Source organism: Haliotis rufescens, unplaced genomic scaffold, assembly GCF_023055435.1.
Source record: "Haliotis rufescens isolate VD_foot unplaced genomic scaffold, xgHalRufe1.0.p SCAF_8, whole genome shotgun sequence".
Lineage (NCBI taxonomy): Eukaryota > Metazoa > Mollusca > Gastropoda > Lepetellida > Haliotidae > Haliotis > Haliotis rufescens.
The window spans coordinates 51,390,740-51,406,538 of NW_025964372.1; the positions used below are offsets into that span (position 1 = coordinate 51,390,740).

Below are 15,799 nucleotides of genomic sequence, written 5' to 3' on the forward strand. Positions count from 1 at the left end.
GATGAGGTCACCGTTCACACCTGTCAGAAATCAGCAGTGAAAACTAAGCCTACAGCAGTGAAGTGGGAATAGTTCTACAAACAGTAATATTGAAAAAATAAATTTGTTTCTCAATTTTGGCAACAATCTGCACTGACAAGCGCTAAAATGGCACACTGTTCTCTCTTCATTCATCGACTGGCCAATTTCTTTCTTGGAGCAAATACTTTGATCATATACAGAAGAATACATGCATAGCAGGCTGCACATGCTTTCTTTGGATCCAATCTTTCAGAAGCTGCCATTATATGGCAGGTGTACTGACGAGAATGGCGTTAGGCAAAAAAGCCAACTTAGTTTCAGGTGAATATGGCAGGTGCTTCCCGTAAAGCAGGACATGCTTGCCCTTTTTTGAACACCTGGTGTCATCACTGATTTTTAGTGATTCATTCATATAATTTTCATCATAATTTTGCATTTTACACCCTATTCACGATTCTTTCAACTGATTAGTCTCTGATGTTGACGTCTTGAATTCTTTGGGATCAGGACTTGACATAATGAAATAAAGCTAAGTTTAAGCAGTCAGCCACAATTCGTAAGCGAATTATTACCTTGATCGAAGATTCTAATTAAGTTTACACAAAAAATAAATAGTTTCATATAGCACCTGACACAATGTGTACTAAGCATGGAACCATTTCAGGTCAATGCTCCGAAAAAAGATATTTGCCAATCATTTGTCCACTAAACAATCCTTTTACCATGACCTCCATTGCACAATGCTTAAGCAATTTCATCCAAAAATATTTACAGCAATAAGCACAGCCTCTGACACACACACCTGGCAGCAATAAGCAGCGCACTCATGAAACATCTCAATTGGCAAAAATAGGTTGTTTTCCCACAAACAGTGAGTGTGTGAGCGAGTTGGATTTTACGCTGCTTTGAACAGTATTTCAGTTATATCACAGCGTGTCAGCTTAATGCGGGAGGAAAGGCAAAAGTGATGCATGTCTGAGACGTTTACCACTTTGGCGAAACCCACGAGCACAGGTATGGTGCTGACAAACCTAGAAACATAATGAGGGTAAACCAGGATTCAAACTGACGATCATAGGTTCCTGGCGTCACCAAGGGACACAACTCAGCTGAGCGAATTCAGCGACTCAGACAACCGGCCCACCCGTGCCGTCACTCACAAAGAGGTTGTGTATCCCCATGCAAGAAAAACAAAATGGCTCTCTGTGGAAACGAAGTAAGAATCTCAAGAGCAGGAGCATAATACAATGTCCTTATAAGAAGCACTAATGATCTACAAAAGTGGTCACAGAAATGTTCATTGTATGGCACATAGTTGATCTGTAAAGACATTCTATACACAACAATAAAACAAGTTTCAGAAAATTCCTGACATTAAAGTTTTGACAATTGTCTGTCCAATGTCCCCACCGAACTAATTGGCCTGATCTCATGCATGGTGACGTCTGCTGGGATTCCTTGGGGATGTTATCTGGGATGGAACAGGACATCAATCACTCAAACCTTAAATTAGTTTTGAATTAACTTTTAATATAGATCATAAGAGTTTCTGGTTTGCCTGAAGCTCAAGATGGGGACTCTACTGGAATTTCAGCGGACATGTTGGCGGTAAGGTAAGAATCAATACATTACTTTCGTACGATTGTGATCGATACTTGTATCGAGAAGTACAAAATCGTGATCAACCGATGCATTGGTGTATCGTCCCAATACTATTTGTGACAGCCTCATGCCTACAAGCATGGATTGTGGGCAGGGAAACAGGTGCCCCGAACCAGAACATAGCTGAATCCACATCACTTGTTCCATCCCTACTCTATGGCGCCATTTGACACCGAAACGGGAAGGATTTCCACAAGTAGAATGTCAAACAGTCAGCTACATTTCCCTCCTCTTTGCTACCCGTGAAGATTCTAGGGTAGAATAGGTCTTCAGCAACCCATGCTTGCCGTAAAAGGCGACTATGCTTGTCGTAAAAGGCGACTAACAGGATCGGGTGGTCAGGCACGCTGACTTGGTTGATGTATGTCATCGATCCCAATTGCGTGGATCGATGCTCGTGATGTTAATCACTGGATTGTCTGGTCCAGACTCGATTATTTACAGACCCCCAGTCATATAGCTGGAATATTGCTGAGTGCGGCGTTAAACAACAAACAAACCAACCAACCAACCCTCCTCTTTGCCATCCCTTTTGTTCTTTAATTTTGAAAATCATATTTATTTGTTGCCAATGCATCTGGAGGGGGCCTACTAGGTGTTGATAACTCCCATTTAATCCATTCCATTATTAAATAAAATATGTTTAAACTAACTTAACAGAAGAAAACCCTTTGATGAACATTAGTGGATGATTTTATTGGATATCCTAAAGTTCTTGTTTGTTTCTTGTTTAACGTCGCACTGAGCAATATTCCAACTATACGACAGGGGTCTGAAAATAATTGAGTCTGGACCAGACAATCCAGTGATTGACATCATGAGCATTGATCCAAGCAACTGGGATACAATGACATAGTCACCTTTTACGGCAAACATGGGTTGCTGAAGACCAATTATATCCGGGGTACTAAAGTTCTTGATTCTACCTGGTAATTCTATAGATCTATACACTGACTGTAAAAAGTGTCACTGGCTATGCATTGTACTTTATTGTAATGTTTACAGAGCCACATAGTGCAGTAGGGAAAGAGCACTTCAGAATAAAGTGCTTTCATGTACCTTCCAAGGAGTTTCAAGAGGCGGTAGGGTAGCCCAGTGGTTAAAGCTTTTGCTTTCTAGTGAGGTTCAGGACCATATTTAGAATACCATCACTACAGAGACACTTGTACCTTGAAACAATATTGTTCTGTGTCAGTTTGCTTTTTGGTGTGGTTCATTTGACATGGCAGTTTGTTTGGTCTTCAATTGAAATTTAAGCAGAAAAGGAAGGCCACTAATTGAATGAACTTAGCATCAATGTTATGGATATCTCATATTAAAGGATTACCTGGAACAATATGTCATTTACCACATAGTACCCAGATCCTAAACTCTACACTCAGCAATATTCCAGCCATATGACGGTGGCATGTAAATATTCGAGTCTAGACCGGGCAATACAGTGATTGACTTTGTGAGCATTGATCCATTTGTTCGCCTCTTACGGCCACCACAGGTTCTGCCCCGAAACCCCAATTATGGAAGGAGGTTCTCAACTTTATATGGGTCTCATTCTGAAATCCTAAATATATGGTTCAAACATATATTTCTTACGACTGAAAATTAGGATCAGTAAACAAGACAACGCTTATTTTAATACCTGTCCATAAATATATCAACTGGAATCTAGAGGATGTAACCTAAAGTGGCCCAGAGAGAAGAGCCACTAAAAACATGGGAAATAACCACGCATCACATTGCCCAAGGAGCATAGCTACTGCAATCAAGTGGCTATAACCACAGAGTAGAACTACAGGAGTCAAGTGGAGATAATCAGTGTCAAATGGCCCATAGAGTAAAACTATGGGAGTCAGGGGAGATAATCAGTGTCAAATGGCCCAAAGATTAGAACTATGGGAGTCAGGGGGAGATAATCAATGTCAAATGGCCCATAGAGTAGAACTATGGGAGTCAAGGGGAGATAATCAGTGTCAAATGGCCCAAAGATTAGAACTACGAGAGTCAAGGGGAGATAATCAGTGTCAAATGGCCCAAAGATTGGAACTATGGGAGTCAGGGGAAGATAATCAGTGTCAAATGGCCCAAAGACTAGAACTACTGGAATCAAGGGGAGGTAACCATGAGTGAACAAGGCCAATAGCAGCACCAGGACATGAGCCGGCAATAGCAAGCGGGGTACACTAGCAGAGAAATACACCAATCATGTGGAGAAAAAGACTGGCTAGGACTGTACATGTCACAAAAATAGAGACTCTTTCACACATCAGCATAGTACATGAAGAACATGGGTCCACAAAGTCTGACGGACCTGACATTGGCACAACACAGAAGACAAAACTAAACTCAAGGATCCAGTTGCCATGACAATAACAAAAACAATATTCTGAAAAGGAGGTTTCAATGTGCATGCATTTATAGCAGTGAAATAAGGCTGAGTTATCTCCCCTTGGGCAGAGTATTCCCCCAAATTGGACATTATGCAAACTAGGCAAGAAGTTATCGCAGACTTAAATTATGTAATTATGTGTACATTTTCATTTGATGAGAAAACCATTGTTGGTGAGAACTGATATTTCATTTCACTCAATGACTTTTCAAATTGCATAAATGTTCATTTAACACAAATAACTCCTGCTTTGATGCAAGAGAATCTATCAATGACGTTTATTGTTCTCTAGACTTCATCCAGAATTTGTCAGCCATACTGAAACGTACGTAGATGGACTACATCAGTTCATGTTTCATCCCTCACGGATTGGGCCAAAATATGGGGGAAAATCTAACCAAGGGAGACAACTCAGGTATGAGGTAACTGTGTTGGGTTGAGGTATGTTGAAATAATAAATAGTCCCCTAGTGGGGTCATGTCAAAACAAACTTTACATCAGTTTATCCACAAGTCAAACACAATACACTGCTGTATGTTTTCAACACAACCAACAGATGGAATATACAAATAACTAGCATCCTATAGCACTCATGCCCAGTTCAGTAACTGTGAATTACAGTGCCTTCAGGCATGGATCTATTATCTTAACAATGGCTGGGTGTGACCGTAGTCTTGTCAAGAGTTACAGATAAGTAGATCCAACATTTTACCCGAAACTGTATCTAAATACTATCTTTTGACTGGTGTTATTTAAATGCTGCTTTTAAGCATAGTTAATGGTTTCTTTCAAATTATAAGGAAACACTTTTGTAAAGAAAATATAAATTAGCTTTAAAATCAACCAAATTCCACCATCAATCCACCTGTTTCCTAGGTGATTCCTTTCCACTCAAAGAAAATCTTCAACAAGGCATAAATCAGGTCTGGCCAGAACAATAATTTAATCAGAAATCACCCTGAACTGTCTCATTAAAGAAAAACAAACATACAGCTTTAATAGAGCCATGATGCGTTCTAATGAAGGATATCATAAAGAGTTTCAGCCATCACTTAGCCACCACAACCAATCAAATTGAAAAGAAATATTTAAATTAAAGTTTTGACATGACCCCCATCTAAAATCAATATGGCAGGATTTATCAATTAAAAACAAAATAGAATTCTAACAAATCACTTAATGAAAATAATAAGACCTAAGAGGACAATACCTAACATATATATATATAGACATCTATATATATTATTTTGACATGCATACCAGTTCCTATGAGGAAATCAGGGGTGCTAACTTCAGTGTCGGATTTCGCGGGCCCTACCAAATCAGAGTATTCACAAGTAAATAGCAAACTTGCCTAACAAATCACTTCGAACCAGCTGAACGTTGTCCTACGTGTCTGCAAACAAACCTGCACTAGTTCAACAAGAGTTGGAAGTTGACAATTTCACAATAATTTCAATAGAAAAAAATGAGATGACAGAGATAATATATTTCAACTCACAGCTGAACATCGATGGTTTCATTAAAAGAGTACCATTACTTTTTAAATTCCAAATTAATTATTTATTTGTTTGAACTTAAACCTCTTGTTATGAACAAATAGCAAAGGATTTATTTGGGCATCAAATGTATGAAAAGATTCCTAATATGGAATTGCCTATTTCCCACTCAAGGTTTGCAAAATGTTTCAGCTTTGCAAGTTCTAATTTCACTGATTTTATGACGTATAACGATAAAAAGGATTTAATGTTTATACTAGACAAAACCCTAGAAGTGACACAATCCCTTTACTCATTGCTCAATAATCTAAAACAGTGTTTCTCCCCGGGCTTGAATTAGCAGCGGATACAAATTAGAGATGTAGGGAGCCACTTTGGGGTAGATCAAACCACCTTCTCAAATGGTCAAAAGACACAAACTGTCATATAAACAGACAGTGAAACAGTGGCCACAGCTAGTCAATGTGGAGAAGGAAGGCTTTGCGAGCTCAACATCGATGGATGACCTGCGGGGTGGGTAGGGGAGGGGGGAGGGGATATGTGTCAGAGGTATCTGCCCACCTGTGGCAAGAGCTGAAAGCTGGACATCGACATGACACACGGGGTGAGGGGGGAGGGGATATGTGTCAGAGGTATCTGCCCACCTGTGGTTAGAGCTGAAAGCTGGACATCGACATGACACACGGGGTGAGGGGGGAGGGGATATGTGTCAGAGGTATCTGCCCACCTGTGGTTAGAGCTGAAAGCTGGACATCAACATGACACACAGGGTGAGGGGGGAGGGGATATGTGTCAGAGGTATCTGCCAGTCTGTGGCTAGAGCTGAAAGCTGGACATCGACATGACACACGGGGTGAGGGGGGAGGGGATATGTGTCAGAGGTATCTGCCCACCTGTGGCAAGAGCTGAAAGCTGGACATCGACATGACACACGGGGTGAGGGGTGAGGGGATATGTGTCAGAGGTATCTGCCTGTCTGTGGTTAGAGCTGAAAGCTGGACATCGACATGACACACGGGGTGAGGGGGGAGGGGATATGTGTCAGAGGTACCTGCCCACCTGTGGCTAGAGCTGAAAGCTGGACATCGACATGACACACGGGATGAGGGGGGAGGGGATACGTGTCAGAGGTACCTGCCCACCTGTGGCAAGAGCTGAAAGCTGGACATCGACATGACACACGGGGTGAGGGGGGGGGGGGGGATATGCGTCAGAGGTATCTGCCCACCTGTGGTTAGAGCTGAAAGCTGGACATCAACATGACACACGGGGTGAGGGGGGAGGGGATATGTGTCAGAGGTATCTGCCTGTCTGTGGCTAGAGCTGAAAGCAGGACATCGACATGACACACGGGGTGAGGGGTGAGGGGATATGTGTCAGAGGTATCTGCCCGTCTGTGGTTAGAGCTGAAAGCTGGACATCGACATGACACACGGGGTGAGGGGTGAGGGGATATGTGTCAGAGGTATCTGCCCGTCTGTGGCTAGAGCTGAAAGCTGGACATCGACATGACACACGGGGTGAGGGGGGAGGGGATATGTGTCAGAGGTATCTGCCCGTCTGTGGTTAGAGCTGAGAGGTGGGCGTCGACAGATGACCGACACGGTCGGAGGGGTTAGGAGGGGGAAAGGGGATATGTAGAGGTACCTGCCCCTGTGGCTAGCCGACGATCAATATCCTCTGATATGAACTCCAGGATGAGGTAAGAACAAAAACTCGTAGATGATTCATAATATCATAATAAAAGTTGTGTGATTGATCCTGACTTACCAGCATGCCATACTGCGGTTACTAGTTGGTTACTAACTCATAAAAATATACAATAAGTCTAACAAAGTTAACAGAAATTTCATGTGCATAACTCAATTAGGTTGCAAGTTCAGTATGCAAGGATAGCTGCATTTGGTTGTCAGGTAAGTAGGTATTTCCACTCGTTCCTCATAATACTCTGTAAGGCAGGGCCTGAGTCATGTGCCTCTCATGTGATCAAGTCATGTGATCAAGTCATGTGATCATCATGTAATCAGCACAAAATGGCTTCCACTTGAGCCGTTGGTAGACTTATTGTCCCTACAGCTGCCTGAGATAATCAACAAATATAATGCTTAGTGTAGTTCCTTATGAGAGGTAACTGGAGCATGTGATCAGGCTCCTCCCAGTCCAGGCAACCTGCCGCTACACTTTGTAGAGGTCTGCAAGCCATTCCTTTAGCAGAGTTGCTTCCCTTTCTTTGCCGTGGAGATCAAACTACAGTTACACAAGTACTGAAATATCACAAACATTTGACCCCATGATCCTCCTGCTGCTAGTCTGGGTGTAGCTGAGTTCTGCTCAGTTCAGCTAGGGAGGCAGTAGTCTTTGTACAGCTAGCAATCCAGACATATCGACAATGCTAAGAACAATTCTGCTGCCCTTGTCTTGCAGTGCGTCACACATATACATCACCGGGTCCACATTAAGCTCATCTGCTGCCACAATCACAATAACTCACAAAATAATTCCCATTCACAGAGCAGACGTTGCCACGGTTACCTGATCACACAAACTTCATCCCTGACCTGAATTCACCACCATACTGGCCATGAAGGTAGAGCCAGCACATCGCCGGCACACAAATCATTTGGCCTACTGTAGTTTACAGAGCAGTGTCAAGTCTCATGTCGTCAGACAGATGCACACAAAGTCAAGTGTTTGTAATTTGAAATCCCTGAAATAATGATGCGCACCTTAGTCCAACTACAAAAATGCTTCCATATAATATTAATAATAATAATAATAATATAATAATAATAATAATCATAACACCCCAGGGGGGACAGTCAGTTGAGAGCCAACACGAAGCAGTTGTTTGCTTGTGCCGGCTGCAAGGGCTCGCCACAGCTTAGTTAAACCGTTGTTGAGAGTCTGGTTGGCGGCACTATATCAGCATGTTGGCAAGACATAATAAACCCACAGTTGGTGGGCGTGACCTTGGGCTACCCGTTTCTCCGAACATTTATAGTTGCATTGGTACAGTCCACAATCTGTTGCCTTGCTCCCAGGGCTACGCTGAAATAGGTGACGAGGAATTTGGAGTGGATTCCCCGCTGGTTTCAGCTGAGCCTTGAGAGCTAACACCTTGCTTGGCAGGCCCTAGGGACAGAAGAGGAACAAGATGACAGCACCAATTCATCACACACCAGTCCCCACTGCATTCTTGGATTCCGCGGAACATTTTGCAGAAATGTCCACTCAGTGCAGAAATGTATCTATCTTGCAGAAAATCACTTTTTGTACAGAAATTTGTCAGAAAATTGGCTACCACAAGTCAAACAGGTGCAAAGTTAGGAAATTCATGAAAAAGAAGCCCAAACGTTTGCAGAATTATAAAAGAAAATAGTTGCAGAATTTACAAAAATTCAACACTCTGCAGAATTTAGATTTGTTTGCCACAGAATACAGCAGAGACTGACACACACATGAACTCAACACAAACACTTGGTTATAAAACAAGTAGAGAGACCAACTTGATTTTTCCCCACTATAGTCTTATTTTGGCACTACAGTCATATCGCAGTCATTAGTCCAATAGACTAAGTTGTATCATATCGATACCATAGTTCAATGACACTATAGCTTAATATGAACGCTATCACTAATATGTGATATAATTAATATGATCACTACAGCCCAATATCCCCACTACTGTTCAATATCGGCACTACCATCTGGTCACAACAAAGGTCTTATCTGCATTTTCATCCAATATCAGGGCAATAAACTCATATCAGCACTATGGTCTTACCTGCACTATAATCCAATATCGGGGCAATAGTAATAAATAGGCACTATTATCTAGTATCGGCACAATAGTCTAATATCGGTGCTCTGCTTGTCTCAGTAAGTGGGAATACTTGTGTTGGTGCCCAGGCAGTGATTGAAATACAGAAAATGCCAGGCTGCCATCACGACCCACAGACTTTAGAAGCTGCAGGCCTTGACTAAACTCTGCAGGCACCCATTATAATAATTACTGGGACATAAATTTACTGCATGCCATCAGGACCCATACGAATTTGAAAACAGTCATGGAAACTAACCGTTTTAGTCCACAAGTCCTTATGATGAATTTCTACTAGCCCTAACTATTGGGCAGTTTGGCAAGGACTTCAGGAATTGTACCAATTTCTTTCTAACACCGGAAAGTACGGCCCCAACACGAGATCTACCTGCCACACGTTTACGAGCAGGAGCTTATTTCGAACACTGTGCCCAGTTTACCCAGAATGCCTTTCCTACCTGTATGTGTGTGTATGAACCACAGGGCACCTGTTAACAGGATACCAATAGCAAATGCTGCAAAGGCAATGCCCACAACAGTGGCAGAGTCCAGGCCTTCTATTATGATGCTCTGCTGGGGCTGTGTGCTGCCTTCTATTTTATCAGCGTTTGAAGATTTCCCTGAATTATTGGATGTGTTTTCTTCTTCTTTCTTCGGGTCTGATGTACCACCTGCAGAAAGAAATCAATTAACGTGAGTGAGTGAGTTGAGTTTAACGCCTCTTTTTCAACAGTATTCCAATGGCGTGTCAGCTTAATGTGGGAGAAAAGCCTCAAGTAATGCAGGTCTCAGACATTTACCACTTCGGTGAAACCCACGTGCATGGGTATGGTGCTGACAAACCAAGAAACATAATTGGGGCGAACCAGGATTCGAACCCACAACCCAAAGGTTTCTGGCGTGCAGGAGGGACGCAACTCTGCACAGCGAATCGCGGCACCTTAGACAACTGGGCCAACCGTGCCCCCTAATTAACATGAACTGGAACTTACAACTGACCAATCAGTGATATAGGTTTGCTAGAGTGAGCGAGTGTGACGGGTTTAAGCTGTATTGAACAGAATTCAAGTTATATCGCGGCATGAAATTGTCATGTGACTCAATACTTGTACTGACTGATGTTGACTGATAGCACAACAAAAACACATGTCACAGTCTGGAAGCCGCTCCCTATTGTATATCCTTTGTTATGATATCTGGTCCTGCAATAACCTTTTCCGGTGCACAGACCAGTTTCCAGATCCCTGATTCTGTCTATAAAACAGACAAGAGGGAGGAAATGTGACTTGATCCATGATGTCTGACAGTCAAAATGCTTATAACAAACTCTGGTTATAACAAACTAAATTAGTGGTCCCTTTGAGTTCATTATAACCGTAGTGTACTGTGCATTTAATATAATCTCTGGTTTCACATTCATATATCTTCTTATCATGGGGGGACTCTGGGTAGAGGATATAGGTCATTATACTCAGCTGAGTGAATGTTGTTTTATGCTTCAGTAATACATTATAATATTTATCATCCAAAACTGCCTCCCATAGGAGATATCGCTTGGGTGAGATCAAGCAATATCTACATTGTTGATACCAACGCAATGAAATTTCATCACAATGCTTTGCAGACCATTGTGATGTCATTGGTTACCATGACATCACAATCAAATGACATCACTAATGATCTGCCACTGAAGCTGTTAGCAGTAATTTTACACTTAAGACACTGCTTATTATTGTCTACAAATCTATCAAAAGACACTCGGGTGAGATTCTTTATATAGCATCAATGTCACAGCAGACAGTAAATATGATAACATACAGCAGCAGTATCACGGCAGGCAGTAAATATGATAACATATAGCAGCGATATCACGGCAGACAGTAAATATGATAACATATAGCAGCGATATCACGGCAGCTGGTAAGTATTATCTGTACAGCTAACCAATATAGTGGAGTGTGTCTTACCACCAGGTAATTGTAAGTCTTTGCCAGTTACTTCCCAAGGTCCTGCAACGAGTAACTTGTCGCCAATAATGGACTTAGTTGAGAATTGACCGACGATGTTGGAGGTCTGCTCACAATTTCTCTCCGAGTCTCTTACACACTGAAACAGAATGAGGAACGTGTGAGCGTTGTATGAATATCATGGGAGACTCCGCTATGAAGGCACGTGTAACATAGACTTGATCACTCAGACACAACATCAGGAGAGTGAGGAATGTCAGTCACGGTACAATATGTGAGTGAGTGAGTGAGTGAGTGAGTATGGTTTAATGCCGCTTTCATAGATATTCCAGCAACATGATAGCCAGGACACTAGATAGGGACTTCACACATTGTACTTATATGAGGAATCGAACACAGACAACCGGTGTGCCAAGCCAACAACACATTGGCGTAACTTTGCTACCCAACCATCTCTGGAGTGAGTGAGTGAGTACGGTTTTACGCCGCTTTTAGCAATATTCCAGCAATATCACGGCGGGGGACACCAGAAATGGGCTTCACACATTGTACCCATGTCGGGAATCGAACCCGGGTCTTCGGCGTGACGAGCAAACGCTTTAACCACTAGGCTACCCGACCGCCCCAACCATCTCTGGAACAATATGTTATTAACCACACAGTACCCTGATCCTGAAGTTTGTTTGTTGTTTAACGCTGCACTCCAGCACTCCAGCAATATTCCAGCTGTATGACGGCGGTCTGTAATTAATCAAGTCTGGACCAGACAATCCAGTGATTAATATCATGAGCATAGATCCACGCATTTGGGATCGATGACATGCATCAACCAAGTCAGCGAGCTTGACCACCCGATCCCGTTAGTCGCCTTTAACGACAAGCATAGTCACCTTTTACGGCAAGCATGGGTTGCTGAAGACCTATTCTACGCCGGATTTGTTTGTTGTTTAATGCTGCACTCGGCATTATTCCACCCATATGATGGTGTCTGTAAATAATCAAGTCTGAACCAGACAATCCATCGACATCATGAGCAACGATCCATGCAATTGGAATACGATGACATGCATCAACAAAGTCATCGAGCCTGACCACTGGATTCCGTAAGTCGCCCCTTACGACAAGCATGGTCGCCTGTTACAGCAAGGATGGGTTGCTGAACACCTATTCTACCTGGATCTTCACAGGTCTTACGGAATACTCAGAGAATGTAAAGTGGGTGTTGATTGATGGAAGCAGACCAACCTTCGGTATGCTTGAGCTTGCCGCCTGCGGCCCTTTGAGACATACAGCTATCTGACAGTGCAGGTAGGTGTGCTGGTTGTTGAGGAAATAGTCGCGCACCTGGAAACTGAACCGGTACACAGACAACGAGCCGTAGGGCACGCTGTTGGGGATGTTGTGCCACATGACGGAGGCTTCCTGGGGACACCTGGAGAGGAGACAAATACGTTAGGAGTTGCTACATGATCTGGACATTTTGTACCATGGCAACACCTGGAGAGGAGACAAAAGTCAGGAGTGGCTACATGATCTGGACATTTTGCATGTATCAGGGCGAGCGAGCGAGTGAGTGAGTGAGTGAGTGAGTGAGTGAAACCACCTGTGATGCAGGTGGTGTGTTCAGTAGGGATGTGACCATACGACCATCTTTCTGTATGATACGCATCACAATTAAAAGGGCACTAACATTTCAATCAATAACTTATTTCAAATTAAAATTGATTGGCAACCAAAGTATTTTCTATTACTCAAGACAATAGCAAGATCCCTGTTCGCAAAATATCTAACATGTACACCCAAAATTAAACAATTAAATATGAATCAATAGGTCCATGTGTGAAACAATACAGGATTAAGATATGAATCGATAGAGGTAAGTGTGTACCGTGTGTTGGATTGTTTGAGAATATTATCGATGCATCGATGTATTGGTGAATCGTGACATCTCTAGCGTTGTGTGTACTGTGTATCGGATCGCTTGAGGATATTATCGATGCATCGATGTGTTGGTGAATCGTGACATCTCTAGCGTTGTGTGTACTGTGTATCGGATCGCTTGAGGATATTATTGATGCATCGATGTGTTGGTGAATCGTGACGTCTCTAGCGTTGTGTGTACTGTGTATCGGATCGCTTGAGGATATTATCGATGCATCGATGTGTTGGTGAATCGTGACGTCTCTCGCGTTGTGTGTACTGTGTATCGGATCGCTTGAGGATATTATCGATGCATCGATGTGTTGGTGAATCGTGACATCTCTAGCGTTGTGTGTACCGTGTATCGGATCCTTTGAGGATATTGTCGATGCATCGATGTGTTGGTGAATCGTGACGTCTCTAGCGCTGTGTGTACTGTGTATCAGATCGCTTGAGAATATTATCGATGCATCGATGTGTTGGTGAATCGTGACGTCTCTAGCGTTGTGTGTACTGTGTATCGGATCGCTTGAGGATATTATCGTTGCATCGATGTGTTGGTGAATCGTGACGTCTCTAGCGTTGTGTGTACTGTGTATATTATCGATGCATCGATGTGTTGGTGAATCGTGACGTCTCTAGCGTTGTGTGTACCGCGTATCGATGAGTTGGTGAATCGTGACGTCTCTAGCGTTGTGTGTACTGTGTATCGGATCGCTTGAGGATATTATCGATGCATCGATGTGTTGGCGAATCGTGACGTCTCTAGCGTTGTGTGTACTGTGTACATTATCGATGCATCGATGTGTTGGTGAATCGTGACGTCTCTAGCGTTGTGTGTACCGTGTATCGATGAGTTGGTGAATCGTGACGTCTCTAGCGTTGTGTGTACCGTGTATCGGATCGCTTGAGGATATTATCGATGCATCGATGTGTTGGCGAATCGTGACGTCTCTAGCGTTGTGTGTACTGTGTATATTATCGATGCATCGATGTGTTGGTGAATCGTGACGTCTCTAGAGTTGTGTGTACTGTGTATCGGATCGCTTGAGGATATAATCGATGCATCGATGTGTTGGTGAATCGTGACGTCTCTAGCGTTGTGTGTACTGTGTACATTATCGATGCATCGATGTGTTGATGAATCGTGACGTCTCTAGCGTTGTGTGTACCGTGTATCGATGAGTTGGTGAATCGTGACGTCTCTAGCGTTGTGTGTACCGTGTATCGGATCGCTTGAGGATATTATCGATGCATCGATGTGTTGGCGAATCGTGACGTCTCTAGCGTTGTGTGTACTGTGTATATTATCGATGCATCGATGTGTTGGTGAATCGTGACGTCTCTAGAGTTGTGTGTACTGTGTATCGGATCGCTTGAGGATATAATCGATGCATCGATGTGTTGGTGAATCGTGACGTCTCTAGCGTTGTGTGTACCGTGTATCGGATCGCTTGAGGATATTATCGATGCATCGATGTGTTGGTGAATCGTGACGTCTCTAGCGTTGTGTGTACTGTGTATATTATCGATGCATCGATGTGTTGGTGAATCGTGACGTCTCTAGCGTTGTGTGTACCGCGTATCGATGAGTTGGTGAATCGTGACGTCTCTAGCGTTGTGTGTACTGTGTATCGGATCGCTTGAGGATATTATTGATGCATCGATGTGTTGGCGAATCGTGACGTCTCTAGCGTTGTGTGTACTGTGTACATTATCGATGCATCGATGTGTTGGTGAATCGTGACGTCTCTAGCGTTGTGTGTACCGTGTATCGATGAGTTGGTGAATCGTGACGTCTCTAGCGTTGTGTGTACCGTGTATCGGATCGCTTGAGGATATTATCGATGCATCGATGTGTTGGCGAATCGTGACGTCTCTAGCGTTGTGTGTACTGTGTATATTATCGATGCATCGATGTGTTGGTGAATCGTGACGTCTCTAGCGTTGTGTGTACCGTGTATCGGATCGCTTGAGGATATTATCGATGCATCGATGTGTTGGTGAATCGTGACGTCTCTAGCGTTGTGTGTACTGTGTATCGGATCGCTTGAGGATATTATCGATGCATCGATGTGTTGGTGAATCGTGACGTCTCTCGCGTTGTGTGTACCGTGTATCGGATCGCTTGAGGATGTTATCGATGCATCGATGTGTTGGTGAATCGTGACGTCTCTAGCGTTGTGTGTACCGTGTACCGGATCGCTTGAGGATATTATCAATGCATCGATGTGTTGGTGAATCGTGACGTCTCTAGCGTTGTGTGTACTGTGTATATTATGCTTGAGGATATTATCGATGCATCGATGTGTTGGTGAATCGTGACGTCTCTAGCGTTGTGTGTACCGTGTATATTATCGATGCATCGATGTGTTGGTGAATCGTGACGTCTCTAGCGTTGTGTGTACTGTGTATCGGTTCGCTTGAGGATATTATCGATGTGTTGGTGAATGGTGACGTCTCTAGCGTTGTGTGTACCGTGTATCGGATCGCTTGAGGATATTATCGATACATCGATGTGTTG

General features: G+C 43.1%; 1 protein-coding gene across 2 annotated transcripts in view; it reads right to left on the minus strand.

Annotated features, from left to right (window-relative positions):
- Positions 1 to 2,085: 2,085 nt before the first annotated feature.
- Positions 2,086 to 15,799, minus strand: part of LOC124145633 (transforming growth factor beta receptor type 3-like) — a 102,025-nt gene continuing 88,311 nt past the window's right edge. For both annotated transcript variants that reach the window (XM_046515482.2, XM_046515481.2), the window contains exons 14-17: positions 12,601 to 12,787; positions 11,356 to 11,494; positions 9,847 to 10,059; positions 2,086 to 8,700 (exon numbers count right to left, since the gene is read on the minus strand). In XM_046515482.2, coding sequence (XP_046371438.1) covers positions 8,612 to 8,700; positions 9,847 to 10,059; positions 11,356 to 11,494; positions 12,601 to 12,787 — 628 coding nt within the window. In that variant the 3' untranslated portion in view covers positions 2,086 to 8,611. The remainder of the gene's footprint in view (positions 8,701 to 9,846; positions 10,060 to 11,355; positions 11,495 to 12,600; positions 12,788 to 15,799) is intronic.